Source organism: Perca fluviatilis, chromosome 23, assembly GCF_010015445.1.
Source record: "Perca fluviatilis chromosome 23, GENO_Pfluv_1.0, whole genome shotgun sequence".
Taxonomy (NCBI): domain Eukaryota; kingdom Metazoa; phylum Chordata; class Actinopteri; order Perciformes; family Percidae; genus Perca; species Perca fluviatilis.
Window position 1 is genome coordinate 5,241,516 of NC_053134.1, and position 22,049 is coordinate 5,263,564.

Genomic DNA, 22,049 nt, shown 5'->3' on the forward strand with positions numbered 1-22,049 from the left:
CTAAGGCGGTTTTGTGGGTGTGTGTGTGTGTGTGTGTGTGTGTGTGTGTGTGTGTGTGGGTGTATTTTGTAGAATATCATACGAGTTGTTGTGCATACATTCATCTGATATCATACAAACTCATTCATCAGAATGTGTTTAAAATACATGTAGTGGAGATTGCTAGAGCCCTACTAAAATGAAAATATATAGAAGCCTTTTGTGTTTAAAGGGATACTGTGTCTTCACTGTAAATTCAGGGGCTACATCCTCCAAAAGGATGTAGCCTACATATGCATAATGATGCACCTTACTAGAGTGGCTCTACAATCTTGTTGTACTTAAATGCAATGACAATGAAGGCATTCAATTTAAATTCACTTGACAATTCAGCAGAAAGGACGTCTCATCCCCCTAAAAACACATTTCCGTGTTTCCCCTCCCTATGGTTTCCCTCTCCTCACAGGATTTCCTCACGTTTTAGTCCGTCCCACGGATAAAGCATGGGAGAGACACAAGGCAGGAGGGCAAGTGGAGGGGCCAGGGATGCAATTTAAGAACCTGGGATGCAGCCATTGTCAAGCCTTCAGATACCCAAACTTAACATTCAAGTGCTCCTCATTAACTTGTTGTAAATAGAAAGTTTATTAATATACAGTTTCCCTGAAATGGCTAAGCAAAAGTTGTTTGTGAACCCTTACTTGTTACTAAAAGGTTTGTGTCACTTCACAACAGCAGTCATGTTCTATTATTGTGTGTGAAATATTATTTGATTCATTCATTCGGCCTCTGAGAAACAGACATAGTCTAGAAACTCAGACGTGGGTGGGTAATTTATAATTCACACAAGGTCCCTAGATAATACTTATCCCTTGCGAATAGGGCTTAAGAGGCTTAGTGTCCACTGTCCAGCAAAATTCTGACTTGCTGCGGGGTGAGTTATAGAAATCATTACCGCCATCTTGTGGCTGCTGGAGGAAACTACTTACTTTTTTTATTTTATTTTTTTTTACCTTTATTTAACCAGGTAGGCCATTGAGAACGGCAACGGCGACCTGGCCAAGAAAAGCATAAGCGTGCAGGACAACCTACAGTTTCACATTCAATACAGTACAGGAATATAGAATACAATAGACTACACAAAGTGCAGATTAAGTAGGCATTACAAAGCCGGTGCAAAGTGAGGTGTAAATAAGACTAAGGATATGCGAAAGTCATATGGTAATAACACAATATACATGAATAGACAGTCTATAACACTGCTGAGATATAGTGAAGAGCCAGACAAAACAAAAACAGTTAGTGCAAATTATGATCTAGTTAGTGGTGTTGAATCAGTTATAACGCAATATATATGAATAGGCATAGTCTATGTAAATGCTGATCTGTAGTGAAGAGTCGATATACAGTTAGTGCAAATTGTGGTCTGGTTAGTGATATAGGTCAGCAATAATACAGTTAACCGGAATAGACCGTCTATGTAGATGTTGAATGTAGTGAAAAGTCAATATACAGTTAGTGCAAATAGTGCTCTAGGTAGTGACGTAGATCAGAAATAACATGATATGCGGCTTTTAAACAACTAAAGACTACACAAACGTACATGTCACTGATAAAATAAACTTTATTTATAAAACTTTTAAAAAAAGGAAGTTGAGAGCCAAACATTTCATCCAAACCAGCTGCCATTCCCTCTTTATTTAGATTTAAAGTTTTTTTTTTCACCCAGCCAAATATAATAACATAAACAGAGATAGGAACGGTTTCATCTCTTCTTAAAACTGTCATTCTGTCAACTATAAATTATGTATAAAGAAAATTCAGATCCCGAAAGAGTGCATGATGCAATTTCGTTGAACTCTTGCGATCATCACCAGCAGTTTGAAGTGAGGCCTCGGTCGTGGGTGAGGGGTCAGAGGTCAGAGGTCAGGTGAGGGAGGGTTTGGGTTTATATTTCACTCTGTTGAAGTCATCGACTGTAGTTTCCACCGGAGGCGTCTTCCAATATTCCTCCAGACCCAACGTCAGACACAGAGCAATGGCCGCCATCTGCAACATATGTCCATCAATGCTCCAACACATTCTTAGAAGTACATCATCTTTGGGGTTTTAAAAATATCATACAACATAAAGATACAGATGATGTAGGACAGAGGACGGCCAATTACTTGATGTCCTACGGTCCTGTGATAAGGTCCTGGATACATGATAACCTATGTCAGATTGCAAGGACCCTGGTTCCATTCAGCCCAAGATTTTTTGTTCTAGGAGATGGGTCAAGCCTAAGAGGGATGGATAAGCACATAAGAAGCTGGGTCCAGACTAGTTTAATGATAGCCAGACAGATTCTTTTAAGATGATGGAGGAATGAAGGGGTGCCATCAATCCAGGAGTGGGCTTGTGAGATGGCTAGGGTGGCGGCGTTTGAAAAGATGTCATATATACGGTTTGCCAGATTGGATGTCTACACTAGAAAATGGGGAAAGTCTCTGAACTTTCTGGAGGACTCCCAGGAACCTTTGTGCTGGGATGAGACGTGTATGATGGGCTTATGGTGTTGTCATTTATACATATGTTTATTTGATTTATTGTCTATTTTGTTAATGGTCTTGAATATTGTAGTTACTGTGTCATCTTATCTTGATTTTGGTCTGGGTGGGGGGGGTGATGACAAGCATTAATTCATCTTGGAATATGTTTTATATTAAATAATCAAACATCCATCCAACTCCAAGGTGGACCCCTTCCAGAAAACCCTATCCTTTTTTTTTTTTTATTGTTATTTAATATTTCTTTATACAAGTAATCTCACTGAGCCACAGGGTCTCCTTCTCAAGAGAGACCTGTTTGAGAGAATGAGATGGAATATGCTGAAACTTGGGCATTTGTTGAAGCATTCTTACAGTCATAAAAGAAAAAAATGGAAAATTGAAAAGGCAAATATGATGTACTATGAGGGTGCACGGGTAATAGGGGTATGGTTTTGCATCGTAAATTTGTGTGTGTGTTTTGTTTGGTCTGATATTCTGTACGTAATGCATGTATGTATTAAATTTACGTTGAAAAAAAGAGAGACCAGTTTCGAAAAATACCACAACAATCAGATACAGACAGATTTAACAATTGTACATACAATATTTAAATTAAAAAAGACTTAAAACTCTAAAAAAAAAAAAACTAAAAAGAACACAAGAACAAGTTGTCAAAGAGGCTTGTTCCAGTGCCCTTAAAATGAGTTTAAAATCCCCCAGCGGCATCAAGCTGGACCGCTTTAGATCCTGCTGCAGTGTGTTCCAGGTTGAGTGGGCAGAACAAGTCTCGAGATGTACTTTAGGGAAATTATTTTGGAAATTTGTTTGATGCAGATTGTCATGATTTTCCATTTTCTTCTTTTGGCTGCTTTGCAGCTCTGTTATAGCCAAGATAATCAGTTGCTGTTAGTCCACTTTTGTCAAACTCAAGGCCCACGGGCCAAATCCGGCCCCTCCCATATTTCGATCCGGCTCGCAATTTAGGTTTGAGACTCAGAAATTCCCACCCATATTCAGGCCTGTGAAACAGGTTGTTGTTAGTCAGGTAGCCTACTTTTAAAAATCTAACGAGAATGCATTGTTTTTGCTCAATTCTATGACTTTTTTAGGGCTTTATGTGGGCCGAATGTGAAAGTATGTAAAACATGCAATAAAACAGTCAAAGATATTTGACTCTTTCGTTTATACAAAGCATGTCAATAAACTATACATGTCTGGCCCCTGATGGGATTATTATTTTCTAGTGTGACCCTTAGTGAGATTGAGTTTGACACCCCCGCTGTAGTCCGTTGTTTACATTATCTTTGTCCATTATAGGGAAGTTTCAAAGTAGCAACATAAAAGAGAAAAATAAAATTGTTCAACTGAAAAGGAAAACGTTGTGCAATATTGTACCGTAATGGTGGCGAAGGCTGAAATGATTCCTATCCTGAGTTTGATGGGGAAGCTCAGGTAGCTCTTCAGGATGGGACCACAGGGCTGCAGGTCAAAGGTCAACATCAATAAAAACATATATATCCTACCTCACAGGGGGGCTCAATGTTAAGATAAGTTAAAGAGAAGCATCCATTCTGGATTAGTCTATTTCAATTGAAAGTTGGGTTTGAATATTAAGTAAGTAAACTTATTTCTAGAGCACATTTAAACACAGCTTAAGCTAACAAAAGACACCAAGGTGCTGTATAAAACATTGAAATGTAAAAATAAAGTAGAAACAAAACACGCATACAGAAAAGAATACCAACAATAACAACAAGCAGCAATTTAGAAATACAGAATTATAGACCTAACAGAATGAGCGATTAGTGTGCTGAAAAGTACACGGATATCTAAAGGCACCTGGTTCCACAGTCTTGGAGCAGCAACTTCAAAGGCTCTGTCACCTTTTAGTTTGAGTCAGGGGACATAGAGGACAGATTTGTCCTCCGATCTAGAAGACCTCAGGGCTGAGTGGTTTTGAATAAGATCTGAGATATAAGATGGTGCCTGACCATTAAGGCAATCAACAGGGTCTTCAACTGGATTCCAAAGTGCAAATCAACATCAGTTTGTCCAGATACACACCATGACAAATGTAAAAGGTAGGTTTAAGGACAAAATGTGCAGAGCTGCAAAGATTAATTGATTGGTCGATAAGTTGTTGTGGTGGAAATCTGAACAGAGAAAACTTTAATAAAAGGTTTGAGACAAATTTGTACCTGATCTGGTTTTATTTCATGCACGCATTTATGGAATCAAGTCCTGCAGAGAACAGATGTTGACCCACAAACTGAATGCAGGCACAGACTTATATATCGTTTACAATGAATGGGATGAATAGGACTTATCATCAAGGATGGTCTGGTTATTTAACCTAGTTTACCACTAAGTCAAAGGGAATCCTTTACAACCTAAGATAATCATGCACCACAAACGAAGAAGCACTAATGTACACTTGACGCTTTCCAAGATCATTTATCAAGCAATTATAAACACTGGCCAAACCCAAATTCCATTATCAGTACTTTGCATCCAAGTTGTTGAAAGGAAAGCCAATCCCATTGCAAAAGATCCCACTCAGCCACTGCATAACTCCCCTTTAGTTACTGCCATCAGGCCGCCGCTATAAAGACCCTCTAGCCAAGAAAAATACTTACAAACTCTCCTTCATTCCCACTGTCATAAACATCCTAAATATAAAGTAATGGCCCGCACACTAACACTATGCCACTTTGCACACATATATTGCATTGTGTATCCTGTGTAAATTAGTCATTTTAGTCCATTTTTTTACATATTGTTTGTTTACTGTCCGATGTTGAGCCACGTCTAAGACAACACATTTTCACTCCGGGTCAAAAAGCAACGCTTGGTCACGTGCATTTGCCGTTTGTTATTGACACAAAAAGTCTCCTTTAGGGTCATATTTAGACTCACTTGGTCGGGACTCTTGGCATCACTTTTTGACGTTCTGGGTCAGGACGTACGTTTAACTGACATGCGGCACAAGAATGAGACAACAAACCCTGGTCTCCTGGGTAAAAGTCCTATTTTGTTTGATCTATCCACCTCCTTACGCGGATTTTAGGTCTTTCATACTACTCGCTACGGTTGTAACTCTAAATACTACATCACCTCACAGAGCCGCAGCCGAGCTGCTGCTATGCCCGGGGTGTTCCATACAGATGCTAAAGGCAGATTTCTGTTGGCGCTGAGAGCCACTGACCAAGCGTCAGTATTTTACGAGTTGGGAGTGAGAACGAGTTGTCTAAGACGATTTTCTGTCACAACAGACAATAAAGTTTTTATGAATCTGAATATTTCTTCATGCCTAAGGCACTTGAGGACCCTGCTGGGGCCCGGCCAGGGGTCAGGAAGATATGTCGCTGTGGAATGTCAGACAGAGGCCTGAACAAGGCTGAACTAAGTTATCCCCCATCGTCCATTCATCACAGTAGATTACTGTCCTTCCATCACAAGACATTGTAGGGTTTCCCCCGTATGAACACATCATTTGAGGCATACTTTGGTGACATATTCACTCCATAAATCCATCTAAAGTTCAGAAGTTTCCACTAGATGATAATTTAGGTGGTTTCCATCACAGTTGTCAACTATTGAACTAACCGCCAACTTTTTTGATAATCGATTAATCAATTTGAGTAATTTTTCATGCTAACTTCTCTGATTACAACTTCTTAAGTGTGATTATACTCTACTTTCTTCACTCCTCTGTGATAACAAACCAAATGTCTTTGAGTTGTGGACGAAACATGACGTCATCTTGGAGTTTGGAAAACACTGATCAACATTTCTCACCATTTTCTGACATTTTCTAGACCAAACAACTAATCAATTAATCCAGAAAATGATCGACAGATGAATCGACAATGGAAAGAATCGTTAGTTGCAGACCCTACAATGGTTGATTTTTTTGTGTAGTAGTAGTAGTAGTAGTAGTAGTAGTAGTAGAGGAGGAAGAAGCATGAGGACTGCTGTTGAAATGGGGAAATTAAGCACCCAACACAGGAAGGGAAAGAAGGGAAGTCAGGATGGAGTGTCAAAGGGAAGAAAGATGGAAGATGGAAAAATAACAGAAAGAAGAAGACAGAAATGGGGAAAGAAAAAAAAGGAATAGCAGAAGTAGTAAAAGAGAGAAAGAAAGAATGAAGAAAGCATGAGAGCAGATGGTTCAGTTACCTCGGAGTGAACCCATAGTTTCTCTGTGAGCTGTTGGTTCGGAGGGTAAAAGTCGGGGCCCACCATCACGCAGCGCCCCTCTGAGCTGGAGTTAGCCGACTGAGAGCTGTGAGACAAAGACAAGAAAAAGAATAAAAGCTTTAGCCACGTTCAGACCAACAACAAAAAAAACGAACTGCCGATTTGTCGCAGGGTGGTGTGACTGTGGGACTGTCACTTAACAAACGGCCCATTTGTGTGACGTCTTGTGTTATTTAACCCCCCCCCATGTAGTAAACTTTCACACCGTTAGATCGTTTATGGATTTCGAGGTTTCCCACCGCACTTGAAGGCAGCTAAATTTTACAGGAGAAAGAGAAATAAAAGAGATGAGCGAGACATAGCAGTGCTTTCTTGTTGCAGGAAACATTCAGCGATTACGCAAACTCCCGGGCAGTTCAGTGCTTGTGTTTCGTTTTTTTTTTCTTTCTTGTGGCAGCGATAGATGCAGTGATGTTTCCTGTACGGCATTGTCACACTGCCTCAAACCATAGCTCAAAACACACAAACTAGTCTGATCTCTGGTTACATGATTGGCCACTGCAGCCGGACCTGAGGTTGCGTTTCTCCAAAAGTTGAGTTGGTCTCAACTTTTCGACGCAGGCCCGCTGCATTTTTTTGAGCGTCCCCCTGCGGTAGTCTCGCTTTGCCAGACCCTCCTCCAAAGCGCGCTTAAGCAGAGTTTGGCTACTTCGCATAGCATTCGGGGATGGGAGGAAAATGTGCTCTGGTTAAATGGCATTTCTTTAAACCAATCAGAATCGTCAGGGGCGGTGCAAAACTCCACTCAGAACTACTGCGAGAGAAAACTCAGATTGGACAGATAGTCTATCTAGCTGTCTCAATTTGCCATACAGAGATCTGAGTGTGAGGGAGTTAAAAAAAACCCCAAAAAAAAAAAAAAAAAAAAAAATTCCAACAAAAAAACAAATAAAAAAAAACAAAGAAAGCAGAAGGAAGCAGAAAATACATGCATCTGGCAGAATTTCCTGCAGCACCAGAAGAATGGATCAAGATATAATTAGCAACCAAAGCCTCACAGCTAAACCAACTACCCCATCAAAATGAATGGAAAGACCCATTGCGTTTTTTCGGACCGTCTGACAGCTGACGCGGTGTGAATAAGCGGCGTTCTTCACGCTGGTTTTCCACAGGCAGCTGCAAAGCAGCGATTATCCAATTCATTTCCTATATGACAACAGCAGTATGAAACCGCTAACGGACAAAGTGCCGATGTTCATCCTCTCCTCCAAGCTCCCCAACGTTGACTCTAATCAACTTTTCCAGAGCGTTAAATGAAGCGACTCACGAACGTGCCTCCAATAAATATATTCTCCCTTATATACACAATCTATCCTTTTATAATTGTTTACTAAAGGTCCTATTGATACGTTCGAGCTGGTATACGGATCTCAGCTCGCTGTAAGAGTTGGAAAGGGAGTTAAAAAAAAAAATTTAAAAAATAATATAAAATAAATATATATAAAAACTCAACTTTGGAGAAACGCAACCCAGCGTCGCATGGGGATGGGACTCATTTTCAGCCCTGGATTTTCATGCCTTAGACCGGCCCTTTACTTTACTGACTTATATAAAAATAATCAAAACACTTATATATAGGTTCAATAGCGCCCTTCTACACTTAACTTTTGTATTTATTACATTTTAAAACCTATACTATTTGACAAGAATTTGTTCCTAAATTCAAAAATTAGAAAAAGTTCATATAACAACTACACATTAATCAACTTGATTAACTATTCATAATGTGTGACAAGTTAATTTGGTCATAAAAATGATTATATTGTAGCTAAACTGATACGACTGTACACACACACTGATACAAACGTACTTTACGCCATCCAACAGCTGATAGCACTATCCCGTAATGCACACTACTGGCTCTGCTTCTGACACTAAATCACATTTTATAAATTGTCATAATTCTCAGCACAAATCTCTCCTTTTTACAAAGCTTTCTGATCAAGTCAAGTCAGTGTCATTATGGTAGTGCAGCTCGGACATCGTTACATCATTATCCCAGGGCATTTTTCATATAGAGCAGGTCAACACCACACTCTTATTAATTCTTATAATACTCAGTCAATGATCAACCCTACCTGCCCAAACTGGAGTTCTGGGCTCATATAGCTGCGCTTAGTAACCTTACTGGCTCTTCATTGTCACTGTTAGCAGCAAACTGGACTAGTAGGCCTACTTGCTGCTGCTGGAGCTACAAGAACAAGTTTGATTCATATACATAGACGCTGGTTTGCAGGCACCTCTCCTAACTAACTTAGCTTAGCCGTAGCAACGTCTTCATTTGTCGCGTTTTGCTAAAAATATAAAAAGTTCATCTGGCCGCGTCACTTTCTAGAGCTCTACTTTTAAAATTGACGCTTTTTCAGTGCCGTTTTGCGCTTTCTATTACCCGTTTAAAACATCTTCTTTTTGCTCGCGGTGGCATCCTCCAAGAAGCCCCAGTGACTTGTGTACGAACTTTTTTTTAGCAAGGTGCTGCCGTCGGAGGACTCCGAACATAAATAGGTCATCATTAACCGCACTCTGCGAGTGGGCTGCAAGAAAAAATAAATACTGTAAATACAAAAAGTGGGCTGCGAGTGCAGGCAGCATAGGGACAGCATCCATAATATTCAACTATGATTTCAACCCAGTGCCATACCTGAACACCGGGAATTCTCCCGGTGCTCCCGATTAGCCAATCCGGGCCTGGGTCACGCTGCAGTGGCCAATCATTTTAATCAGAGGCGGCTGTGGCTAAGTGGTAGAGAGGTCACCTGCCAATCGGAAGGTTGGTGGTTCGATCCCTGTCCCTACAGTTCCATGCGGAAGTGTCCTTGGGCAAGACACTGAACCCCGAGTTGCCCCTGATGCTGCGCCATCGGAGTGTAAGTGTGTGTGAATGTTTTTCTGATGAACAGGTGTTTGTACGGCAGCCTCGGCCACAGTGTATGAATGTGTGTGAATGGTCAATGGTTCCTGTACTATGTTTAAGCGCTCTGAGTACTAGTCGTTAAGACTAGAAAAGCGCTATATAAAAACAGTCCATCATATATATATTTGTTTTAGTAGTAGTAGCAGCATTGTAGTAACGTTGGCATTGTAGCAATGACTAGCTATATATGTAATATAACGTTATTCAAAGTGAATGGCAAAGTGTGTGACTGGAGTAGAAAACTTACCAAACAGTTGAGTTAGGCCAGATAGAAACTGATAGAAAATGAATGTCAACACCAACAACAAATTGTCTGCAAAACACATACACCGTCGGCATCATTTTGTGGTGACATAATTCCGCTTGAAAGGAGTTCTGTGGAAACCCAGCGTTAAGCAGCATTTTTGGAACACAACCGACACCAAAGACACAAAAACATATACAGTACGCTATAGTCCTGTTTGTCCCTCTGGTGCAGGACCCTAAAGCTGTTCGTGTTTGTTCATCTTTGTGCAGCTTTTTGTGTAACTCAAGAAGAAATCTGAGAATTCTGCAAGGAATCCCGAAAGTCTTCCAGAAACAAGCTACTTGTAGATTGTGTCTAGAGAATCGGAAAATCATTGAGATGTAGGCTATAAATTCTTCTAGAAAGTAGAGAAAAAAAAACTGATAACCTGTTTTAGAAAAACACTACTCTGCCATAAACTTGCTGCTTATCTAGAAGTTCAAAAGCTCTTTGAGTGATTAAAAAACTCTAGAAATCTGAAGATTCTCCAGAAATCCAGTCTTCTAGAAACTTACAAACTTCTAACTACTCAAAAACCTTTCTCAAAGATAGATTGCAATTGCAAAATCATTTGAGAAAATGCATGAATTATTCTACAAACTCATAACACTCAAGTTTCAATGTCTTCTAAAAACTCTTTTCAAGAGACGTACAAGATGCCTTTAAACGTGTCTAGAAAATCATAAAATCATTGCATTAATTCTTCTAAAACCTTGTAAAACTATAAGAAAAATAACTCAAACTTGCAGACGCAAAAGCTCTCGAGCGAGAAATCTGTCTAGAAGCTTAGAAACCTTTTTAACTCTGCAGTTGGTTTGTAAATGTCAACAAACTTGCAAACTTATCTAGAAGTTCGAAAGCTCTTTGAGTTTTTCATGTTTTGCGGTCTCACCTCGGCTGCAGGTTGGAGGCGGGCGGTGTGCAGAAACAGGTGACAGGAAGTTGATTCTCCCAGTCCTCAAAACTCCTCAACCCACAACAAGAGTCCTGAGAAACACACAAGTCAAGTTATGTCCCGTGCACTTCTGACCGGTCCATTAATAAATTCAGCAAATAAAAAAAAAATCAATTATCATCTCGGAATAAATAAAACTAAGATTGTAGACATCTGAAACCAGAGTTAAGACTCATCCAAACGAAATAAAATAATAACCCCTGGTCTAGTCTATATCGAGGATGATTCATTTAGGGGATTGTTCAGGTGCTGCCAGATGTCTTTAATTTAACTTTCTTTGTGTTGGCATTTTAAAGGTGCCGTATGTAGGATTGCAAAAAAAAAATTTGAACATTGACAACTTCTCAGTCCCTCCCCGATTTCCGCTAAAGCCCAAAACGGTCTCCTAAGCCCCTCCCCCCACAAGGGAGAATGAATGCGTGTGCATGAGCAGTGATTAACATGCAGTTAGACACGCCCCCTGGCCCTGATTGGTGCATCTGAACAGGGAGTGGTGGATTTTTGCAAATCGCACTACAGGCTGTAGGTGGAGCCAGAGGAGCCAGATTTTTTTAAATTACCAGCTTCATGTAGTTCTACTAGAACATAGGGTCAGTTTCAGCAAATATGACAAAGTTAGATTTATAAGGCTTACCTACTGCACCTTTAAACTCCGGTGGATTTCTGAGGACTATGGTTAACTGCTCCTCAGATCTCTGGCAGAAATCAGACAGCTAGACTATCTATCTTCAATCTTAGTTTTTCTGTTGCGCGCTTAACAACTTTTAACTTTTAACGTATATTTACACTGTCAAAACATGTTCTTCCTTCGCGAAGCTATGTTTCGGCAGGCATTAGACCAAATATAGAGGGTCCCGCCCTTCTACTTCCAGTCCATGGGACCTTAATTCGGAAAAAATATGAACGATAGTCAATGGAAAGATAATAATTATTTTTTGATCCCGTTTGAATTGAGCCATGGATTACAAATATGATGTTCGTCAATTTAAAACATTATTTTTAAACCGAAGAAAGTCTCCGTTTATTGTTAAACTGTTGAAGTATAAGACTGTGAAAATACGAAATTAGAAAGACGGATGACGTCTCTCTGAAGCTACGATGTCTCTGTGTATCGTACCGGGGATGTAACGTTACTCTAATGAGCAGAGGATCTTGCTCGTTCTTTTGCCTATCTGCTGAAAACACTTCACTGGATAAAACACATCAGGTAAGATAACGTTACATGTGTTGTTTAACAGAGCTAAGCTAGCTAGCTAGCGAGCAAGTTGAGCATCAAGCTAGGTGAGCTAGATTGTGTTAGACGGGAGATGTAGTCCACTGAGCAGTTTCACACAAAGCTAAGTGGTCATATGACAAACCTACGGCTAACTGAGACTTTCTTTGGTTGAAAAATTATCTTTTAAATTGACGAACATCCTATTTGTAATCCATGGCTCAATTCAAACGGGATCAAAAAATAATTTTCCTCTCACCATTCACTACCGTTCATATTTTTTTTGAGTTACGGTCCCATGAGGTCCACTGGAAGGGGCGTCACTTCGGCTCTCTATTGCCTCAGTCTCTTTGCATCGCCAAAGACGATTGTGATTGGTTTAAAGAAATGCCAATAAACCAGAGCGCGTTTTCCTCCTATCCCAGGACTGCTGTGGGGACTAGCCAGACCCTCCTCCGCAGCGCTGTGGAGGAAGGTCTGGCAAAGCGAGACTAACCACTGTCAAACTGTGATAAACGATTCTGCAACTTTGTGTATCTTTACTGATGTTTAGCTTTTCTACAGTATGTGTGGTGTGAAAGAGAGAGACACAGAGACAGAAAGAGCATGTGGTTTATCGGGAGTTTATCTGTGTGAAGTGTTTTAGGAAATAGTGAAAATGTAGAGGAACAGTTCTATAAATATTTATAGGCTACGGTCAGAGCCGTCGCAGCGAGGGGGGTGCGAGGCCCTGTGCGAACTTAAAATGTGAGGCCCTGCTCATTGACATACACCGCAATGCACGCTCAAGAGTCACTGTTAACCCGTACGGTTACTGTCGTTATTCAGACAGCTATATATCCTGTGTGTGTGTGTGTGTGTGTGTGTGTGTGTGTGTGTGTGTGTGTGTGTGTGTGTGTGTGTGTGTGTGTGTGCGCGTGTTCTCGTGTACCTTGCTGTGTGTGCATGTGTTAAATGTGGACTCTGTCCATGTTGCATTGCCCTCTATCGGCTATAACCACACTATGCAAGTTTGCCAGATCGGGTAGCAGATCTGTAGTTCGAATGAGACATACGACAGCTGTAATGGACAATTCCGCTTCCAACCTGTAGGTGGACCGAAGAGGAAAAGTGCTTTGGTGTTGCTTTAAGAGAGATAACGGACTATTTAGCAGTCAGAGTAATAGGCCGTCTGACTTACGGCATGGCAGTTCAGTTGCGTGTCACTTTATACTCTTTCTATAGCTTTAGGGCGTTTTCACACCTGTAGTTGGTTGGTTTTGGTCCGAATCAGTTGGCGAGTTAGTAAACTTTGAGCGATTTGCCCTCGGTCGGTTTGGTTTGGTTTGGTTTTACACCTGGAAAAATCCAAACGTACCAAAATGCGTCATTACAAATCAGGCAAGAACGTTCAGCCCTCTTATTGGTTGGATATGTCTGGGGGCGGGAGCAAGAAAGTAAATACAGGAGGATGTCCTGTGTTCTGGTCTAGTGGTCAAACCAGCTCATTTCATTAAAATTATCAGACATTGTTGCGCAAGAGACGTTACTACAGCTGCTCTGGTCACCGAGACTTCGCTCTGCTCTGCCGGCGTCTGTCTCCAATTTTAGCGGCAGCTGGTTTGTCCACGGAGATACGAGTGGCGAACGGCAAGCTCAGACTGCAGGAGTACGTATAATCGGTGCGGTTCGAGTACGGATCACGTTCTCACCACAGACAAACCGCTCCATAGTTCGATTGAAACCGTACCGAGACCACCTCTTCAAGCAGGTCTCGGTACGCTTGTTTGGTCCGCTTTTGGTGCGTACCAGAGTTCGATTGTCGCGTTCTCACCTGTCCAAACAAAGCGCACCAGCGGGGCAAACAAACTCTACTTTGATTCAACCGAACTAAAGGCTGTCGGTGTAAAAACGCCCTTATGTCCGACTTACCATGCTGAATAAAGTGAAAGTCGCTTTGTAGTCCAGTGTTTGTGAAATCGGTCGCGTTCTCTTGTAGCTGACATTGTTTCTCCCGTCTCCTTCCTCGCTCGCACTCTCGCAGGACGCGCTGACATAACCATGGTAACGGCGTAACATCATAAATGATTTTTGTCGAACCACAATTTCATTTTAGAGCACATCGAGTAAAAACACGCATACAAAAATATTGAATGTAAAAAGAAATAATAATAATAATAAGAGAAAGAGAAAAACAAAACTGCTTGATTGCAAACCAGGCAGGCGCGAGGCCCCTTGAGGAGCGAGGCCCCCAGAGGCGCGAGGCCCCCAAAGACACAATTGTACTGTACTTAAGTACAATTTTGAGGTAGTTGTACTCTACTTGAGTACTTCAATTTCATGCTACTTTTTTGATGCTACTACTTTTGTACATTTTACTTAAATAAAGTATTGCTACTTTTACTTGAGTAAAACTTCTGCATTGCTTTATTTCCTGTATTTCTTTCTTCATGTCTCTTACGGAGGCCTGGAGTTTGTTGAGTTCAGTCTGGATGTAACTCTCTGCTCTGTGGAGGGGGGTTACGTTGAGAAACACCTCGTCCACTGCACCGCCCATCTGCAGAACACGGATACAGAAGAATTAAACAGTGACGGAGAAGATAACAGCGCAGTAGCTTAAAAAAAAAGCAACACTCCAGTAGTTCCTGCCTACCTGGACCAGATGACCAATCATAGATGGCCGGAGAAGGCCGGCATGGAATTGCGTAACAATTATCCCAGAGTAGAAAACAACTGTTGAAACCGGAACGTTCAGAACCGTTTGAAATTTGAACGTTTTAGCTCACGGGGGTTTCTCTGAAATACCTCATTATTTGAATTTTGGCCAAGTTTAACACGAAAATCTGACATTATAACATTATAGATATGACAGAAAATACGAAAAAGCATAATAGTTCCACTTTAAGTAGTACTCCTACTAAGTAAAAGTAAGTAAAAACCTACCAGTTTTCTGGGTGAAAGCAGGGGTGTCAGCCTAGATGGGACTGAGTAACCAGTTACCAGTGACATTACATGTCATTTAGCTGACGCTTATCCAAAGCATATATGTCAAAGGTCACACGCCTCTGGAGCAACTAGGGGTTAAGTGTCTTGCTCAGGGACACATTGGTTGATGTATCGCAGTGTGAATCGAACCCAGGTCTCCCGCACCAAAGGTATGTGTCATATCCATTGCGCCATCACCACCCTGACCGCATCGATGCTAGAATGAATAGCTGTGGATGCTGGGAGGGGCCCATAGAGAATGCCTTTCTAGAGGGCCCAGAATGATGTGCTACACCCCTGGGTGGAAGTCTTGTGTTTTCCCTGGGACACAAACACCCTTCCACCTCAACCTTACACCTCCAAGAGTGCTCTATTATACAGCAGCATCCAATGTGGTGCATACAGTAATAAATACCTGGAATTACAGTGCTTTACTTTTCGTAGCAATATGTACGAATGGTTCACGAGAACAGCCTGAAAAATATGGTCAAAGGCAAGTGATGTGGGCTATGATGAACACGGCATCCTCTAGGGCGAGCAAGTGCGGGAGCTAAGAGTGGATTGGGCAGTATAAAAAAAGGTGACCGAGACACAGACAGGTAGAGTTACCTGAGCTTGAACATGAACCAGCGGTGCGGCAACAACCATCATAGCCACAAACTCCACGAATATCAGAGCGGAAAACTGGAGGAGATAATCACAGGTTAGCTGTGTGTGTGTGTGTGTGTGTGTGTGTGTGTGTGTGTGTGTGTGTGTGTGTGTGTGTGTGTGTGTGTGTGTGTGTGTGTGTGTGTGTGTGTGGTTGGCTGGGCTGCTGGGTTTGTGTGTGTGTGTGTGTGTGTGTGTGTGTGTGTGTGTGTGTGTGTGTGTGTGTGTCTCACCACCAGCAGTAGAGGTTTAAGGTCCAAAGACGCGGCACAGATTCCCAGAACTGACAAAACCACAGTTATTGGACCGAACACCTGTAGGACCAGTAAGCCGTCGCTACTGGACAACTGGGAGGGAGAGGGAGGGACTGATTTAGAAATTTAGAATTTATTGCTCTTTTTAACAGCGTTAAGCGGACAATAGAGAATAATTCAAAGCTCTGTGATTTATTAAAATGCACCCTGGGAGAAGTAGTTACCTTCTTCCCTTTTGTCCGCAAGATTGGACATATGATTTTATGATGGACAGTTTCTTTTAAAAGCACCAAAACTGATGCGGCAAAACCAGTGATATCATCTTTTTTATTCCACACACTGTCTTTTGTTGCTACATACATTTGCCATTACCCACAATGCAGTTCTGCAAGAAAATTCTGTCAGAGATGTGGTGTGCTAATTAGCAGCTAATGTAGCCTCTGGCCTGCAGCAGAGATTAATGGCGGGCTTAAGAGGTCGGGTAAGCTAAAATAGCTAACACTCAAGAATCAATGGATATATAAAGAGACTCTCCGTTTCATCAATAAAGTCAGAACAGTAGATAAGCCTTGTGTTGTCCTCGGGTCTAATTTGACCCATTTTCAAAATGTTTCTATATCAGAAAATTGGGTTTTCTTTCAACCAAATTGTCAAAACAAAATAACGTGGATGGTTCCATACAACGCTCCTCACAGTATAAAATAAATGATCCGTTCACTTATTCATTTATATAAAAGTTTTATTCAATTATTTAGCATCTAAAAAAGAACTGATACAAGAACGTTGAAAAAAAGTGACCAAAATATTGGAAAAAGCTTTACAAATGTGGGGAGAAAACAAAAAAAGGCGCAGAAAAAAAATCAACAAAAACACTAAATAATAATAAACACACAAAAAATAATTAAAAAGTGACAAAAACGTATGGAAAGCTTCCAAATCATTGGGAAAAGCAACAAAAGTTGACCAAAACGTTGGGGAAAAAAGTTTTTATTTCAAATTTTGAACCAGAAAAGCTAAAAGTTGCATGGTCGACGGAAAGGCAAAACAAGGGTTAAGAAAAGCAATATGAATCTGTAAATATTCTGGAGAAACATGTACAAATTGTCTCAAAGTAATCACTATAGTAAAATGGCAAATCATTGTATTATTATTATGAATTTCTTTTAGGGCCATTTTTAGGCCTTTAATTCCACAGGACAGATGAACACATGAAAGGGGAGAGAGAGGGGGAATGACATGTAGCAAAGGGCCACATGGTCGGAGTCGAACCTGCAGCCACTGTATTGAGAAGTAAATCTCTACATATGTGTGCCTGCTCTACCAACTGAGCTAACCCATTATTATAATATGTATTTGTTTGGATTATAATTGTGTGTGTGTGTATATATATATATCTTATATGTGTGTATGAGTGTGTGTATGTATGTATGCATGTATGTATGTATACATAACCGGTATTATAATGTATCTAATATTTACTTACTGTATTATAATTGTATAGATTATGACTTATATTATAATTAAATGTCCAGGCTGCACCTAAATACAATTAAATCAAATATATATTTATGAATATGTATTTTATTAAATATTGCAATGATTTAATAAAGTGGAAATGGACCAAAATAGATTTACTGTTTTGCTTATTCAGTAACTTCATCGTCTACTTTTTTCTAACTAACTTAGCATTATAGTAAGTATGTGTAAGTAATGGCTCTCATTAAATTAATGAGAGCCATTACTTACACATACTTACTATAATGCTTATTTATTGCCTATTTATTTATTTAATTGTGTCACTTATGTGTTTATTTGTTCATTCAACCAGTGTGTCCCTTTTCTTTTTTTTTTCATCCCCTCTCCATTAAGATAATTATGTTACATCTGGTTTTTGGAATGAAAAATGGTGCTCAAACAACAGACCAACAGGCGGCACATGGCAGTAAAACTTTAATTTGATTTGTTGGGGATAAACACACATACAGACACACACACACACACACACACACACAAACAAACACACACATGCGCACACACCCACACACACATGTGCACACACATGCACACACACAAATACACACAAAAACACACACGCACACATGCACACATACACACACACACACACATGCACATACATACACACACACATGCACTCACACACACACACACACACACACACACAAACACACACGCGCGGTTACCTGGGCAACCAATATATTGTCTTTGACGGAGGAAAATCCGACGCCTATCATCACCACACCAGAAACCTGCGGAGACATAATGAAGTCTGATTAAACTGCAGGAACTGTGCGTGTGTTCGTAGAGGTTTCACAGAGCAAGGGAGTCTTTAACAGCAGCAACATTCCTGTGAAACTGTTGTTTTCCCTTCGGAGAGACGCTCATCAGACTCCCATCAGCTGGGAGCTCTGACGTCGTCTGTCTCACAAACATCATCATTTCCCTCAGTTTCCTCCGTTTAAAGTTTCCAGACTCCAGCATCAGCTTTAGGGAAATATTGTCACACTGAAACATGTTCTTGCAACAAGGATTTATCTCAACTTTATCAGTTGTTACAGCTATTGTAGGCCTACTTTTAGCTTGAAGTTTCAAGTTATTTATTGTCATAACAATTACAGAGAAGTTGGCAAAGAAAATGTTAGATCTCAGGCTCCGTCCAACAATCCGTATTAAATATGTAAAAGAAAAAAACCGCAAGAGCAAATGACAATCTAAGACATAAAATAATGCAGAAGCTAGAAATACAGTATAGGCCTAACAAATATTAAATAAAAATCTATTTGTGTAAACAGAAATGTTGTAAGTGTTTATGCTGTGATAATAAATATAAATACAGAGGTGTAAACAGGTTGTGAAACAGTAAGTAAAAGTGTATGAAGGTAAGTAATGCAACAGTGACTAAAAATGCTAATATGATTAGATTTTCAATTTTTGTTATGCTGTCATGAACGTCAAACACATAACCGAAATATCTGCAAAACGAACAACACCGACACAATCCATAGTGAACATGTGAAGACAAACATATTAAATGTAATGACACAAAAACAAACCTAATGCATACATAAAACAAACTATAGCATGTAACAGAAACATCAAACCTTTCAAAAAGAAAAGTGAAAGTCTTACTGTCGGGTTGACCTAATTACTATAATCAGATGATATAAAGTAAACAACAACGCAGGAGTCAAAACAGGAAGCATGAAAACAGAAGCCAGTAAACAGAAATCTCCACCATGGAATATCCCCAGTGTTTGTTTGTTACTAAAATTGAAAATATTAGAATTGAAAATCTGTTTACCAGATAGTTATAATAATATTGATAAAACGTCATGATGATTTTACTAGATTATCATTTGAAAAACTAATTAAAACCACAAAATTAAAACACAAGATTATTAGGTCCTCCTCCTACTTCACAATATCAAATTATTACAAAACAAATGGATATGCAAATACAGCAAACACATTTTTCAGGTCTTACAATAACTTACAACAATATACAACAATACCTTTACATTACAATTCCATTCCCATGTTTGATACTCATACTTTGAATATTTTATTATTATTGTGAAAAGGGAATGAGTGGATGGAGGAGAGGAAAACAGTGAAGGGGAATGGTTTGGAAATTATCCACCTAAACAAATACTAACCACTAATTACACAACTAAGCACAAATTATCATATAATGTTATATTCTAGTTTAACAAAAACAGTTAACAGTTTCAAAAATAAAGTTGTCAGCTCTCTCTGCTGGACAATCTATGTATAGTAATAAATAATATGTTGTGGAGCTGATAGGCCTAATTAGCTTTCTATCAACTCCTCTGGCAATGGCTTGAAAGTGTGTAAAGTGCTTTACTTTGTTGGAAATTTGATTTAGCTATAGTGTACAGTAGGCTACATTAGACACTGCTTTTCCAAATGTTTCTCTGTTCTTGATCCATACAAATAAACTAATACATAAAAATCATGCATTTGACTGTCAAGCTAATAATTAGATCACACAAACATAAACAGTTAAACAATTGGAGACTAATGAGCACTACAATAGAAATTATAAAAACAGTAAAAGCCAATAAGAGAGAAGAGTTTAAAGACAAAACATTTAAAACAAGGGAGCATTATAAATAATATACAAATATTATATAATATTAAATACAATGTGTTTCATAAATAGCCAAAATTAAGAGGTTTAAAATGTCTTTATTTTCTGCACTCAAATCTAAAATGCATATAAAAAGAGCATCTGTTTGTCCTGAGTCATCAGCAGACGCAGTCACATAAAGCTGTCTGTCATTAGCATACATATATTAAAATGAAGAGGCCCTAAAATCGATCCATGAGGAACCCCACAAGTTATTTTGTGAAACAATTGAGGCAAAGGACTTCTTACATAAAGATGTTCCTTCAGTCTCTTGAGAATAATTCAGTAATCAACTGTATGAAAAGCAACTTTCAGATCAAGTCGAACCCAGTCTATATCCACAACGTTCCACTTCCGTGATTGCTCCGGTGCCGCAGGAAATTCGGCCGGATGCATGTCTTTTCACTGATGTCCATTTCCTCCACTTTCTTTGTGTTGGCACTCCAGTCAGGTTAACTGCTCCTCAGATCTCTGCAGGGTAAATCTAGACAGCTAGCTAGAAATCTGTCCAATCTGAGTTTTCTCTCGTACGATTAAAACAACCTTTGAACGTACACGTTCCACCAAAACAAGTTCCTTCTTGAGGCTATTTGGCAGTGGCTCCAAGCAGATTGTGATTGGTTTAAAGAAATGCCAATAAACCAGTGCACGTTTCTCTCCCATCTTGGATTTCTGTGTGGACCTTCCTCCACAGCGAGACTAATGCGAACCAAACCCTAAAGTTTATTGGCATCTAAATTTGGCATGTTAATATTATCAACTACTTTTACTTATTGTTTGTGTTAAAGATAATTCTGTTCTTGCATTAAGACCATTTTTTAAGTTTTATAAAGTATAAAAGTTATCAATAAAATGTGTCAGAAGAATGCCCTTATTAATCAGATTTAATTGATATTTAGAATGAAATTTTTCCCTCCAGCATACAAATCTTCTATTTTTAGCTATAGATCCATTGCAATAAAAATGAAAAGACAGAGCTGCGTTAGGCTAAATAAAAGTTAAACCAAAAACCAACAACATGTCTTTTCCTTATCCAATCAATCTCCAAGTTCAAACACAAACACGCAGTTAGCAGTTAGCTGTTAGCTTACCAGTAGCAGCACAGTGACACAGATGGCGAGTCCTCGTAAGTAACTCCTGCAGCGAGCCATGACTGCTGTCTGAGAGAGCCGAGCTAAAATAGAAACAGAGCAAAGACCAGAGCCGTGTGTGTGTGTGTGTGTGTGTGTGTGTGTGTGTGTGTGTGTGTGTGTGTGTGTGTGTGTGTGTGTGTGTGTGTGTGTGTGAGAGAGAGATGGATGTTTAAAGCTCAGGAGTGTTTGGCTGCAGTGCGAAGAACATGACCAAGTTTGGAAAATCAGCTGGAGAAGAGAGAGAGGAGAGGAAACGAGAGTGGAGAGGAACCAAGAGAGGAGAGGAAACAAGAGAGGAGAGGGGACAAAACAAGTGAGGAGGGGAGAGGGGAGAGGAAACGAGAAGAGATGAAACAAGGTGGGGAAAGGAAACAAGAGAGGAGAGGAAACAAGGAGGGTGGAGGAAACAACAGAGGAGAGGAGGAGAAGAGGTTTCCCGGGTAACAATTAAATCTAGGCCTAATTGAAAGAAAAGGAAGGAGTGATTGAGAAGTAGATATGAAGGGAAGGAAGAAAAACAGGAAGAAGGGAGGGACACAAGAAAGCGGGACAACAAAGAAAGGGAAAGTATGATGAAGATGCAAAAAGTGTAAAGGAGGGGTGGATATCCTTAATACTTTATAATAGCAGTTTATAAAAAGTGTTGTATAAATAAATAAAGTGCTTTATGGAACAGAAACAGGTTGAAACTGCCCGGCAGCCATTTTGCAATCAGCAGCAGGCTCAACAAGGCGCCTCCTCACT

General features: G+C 39.9%; 1 protein-coding gene across 2 annotated transcripts; it reads right to left on the reverse strand.

Annotated features, from left to right (window-relative positions):
* Positions 1-1,585: 1,585 nt before the first annotated feature.
* Positions 1,586-21,537, reverse strand: LOC120553807 (23 kDa integral membrane protein-like). 2 transcript variants are annotated; one of them, XM_039792522.1, is made up of 9 exons: positions 21,264-21,536; positions 18,206-18,271; positions 15,984-16,097; positions 15,712-15,786; positions 14,579-14,674; positions 10,863-10,957; positions 6,690-6,795; positions 3,906-3,989; positions 1,586-2,028 (listed from the first exon to the last, which is right to left on the reverse strand). In XM_039792522.1, exons 1-9 carry the CDS (start codon positions 21,321-21,323, stop codon positions 1,906-1,908), a joined length of 819 nt encoding a protein of 272 aa, XP_039648456.1. In that variant the 5' UTR covers positions 21,324-21,536; the 3' UTR covers positions 1,586-1,905. The 2 variants fall into 2 exon arrangements, with proteins under 2 accessions (XP_039648456.1, XP_039648457.1); XM_039792523.1 differs by lacking the exon at positions 15,712-15,786 and having other exon boundaries at positions 21,264-21,537.
* Between the last annotated feature and the right edge of the window lie 512 nt (positions 21,538-22,049).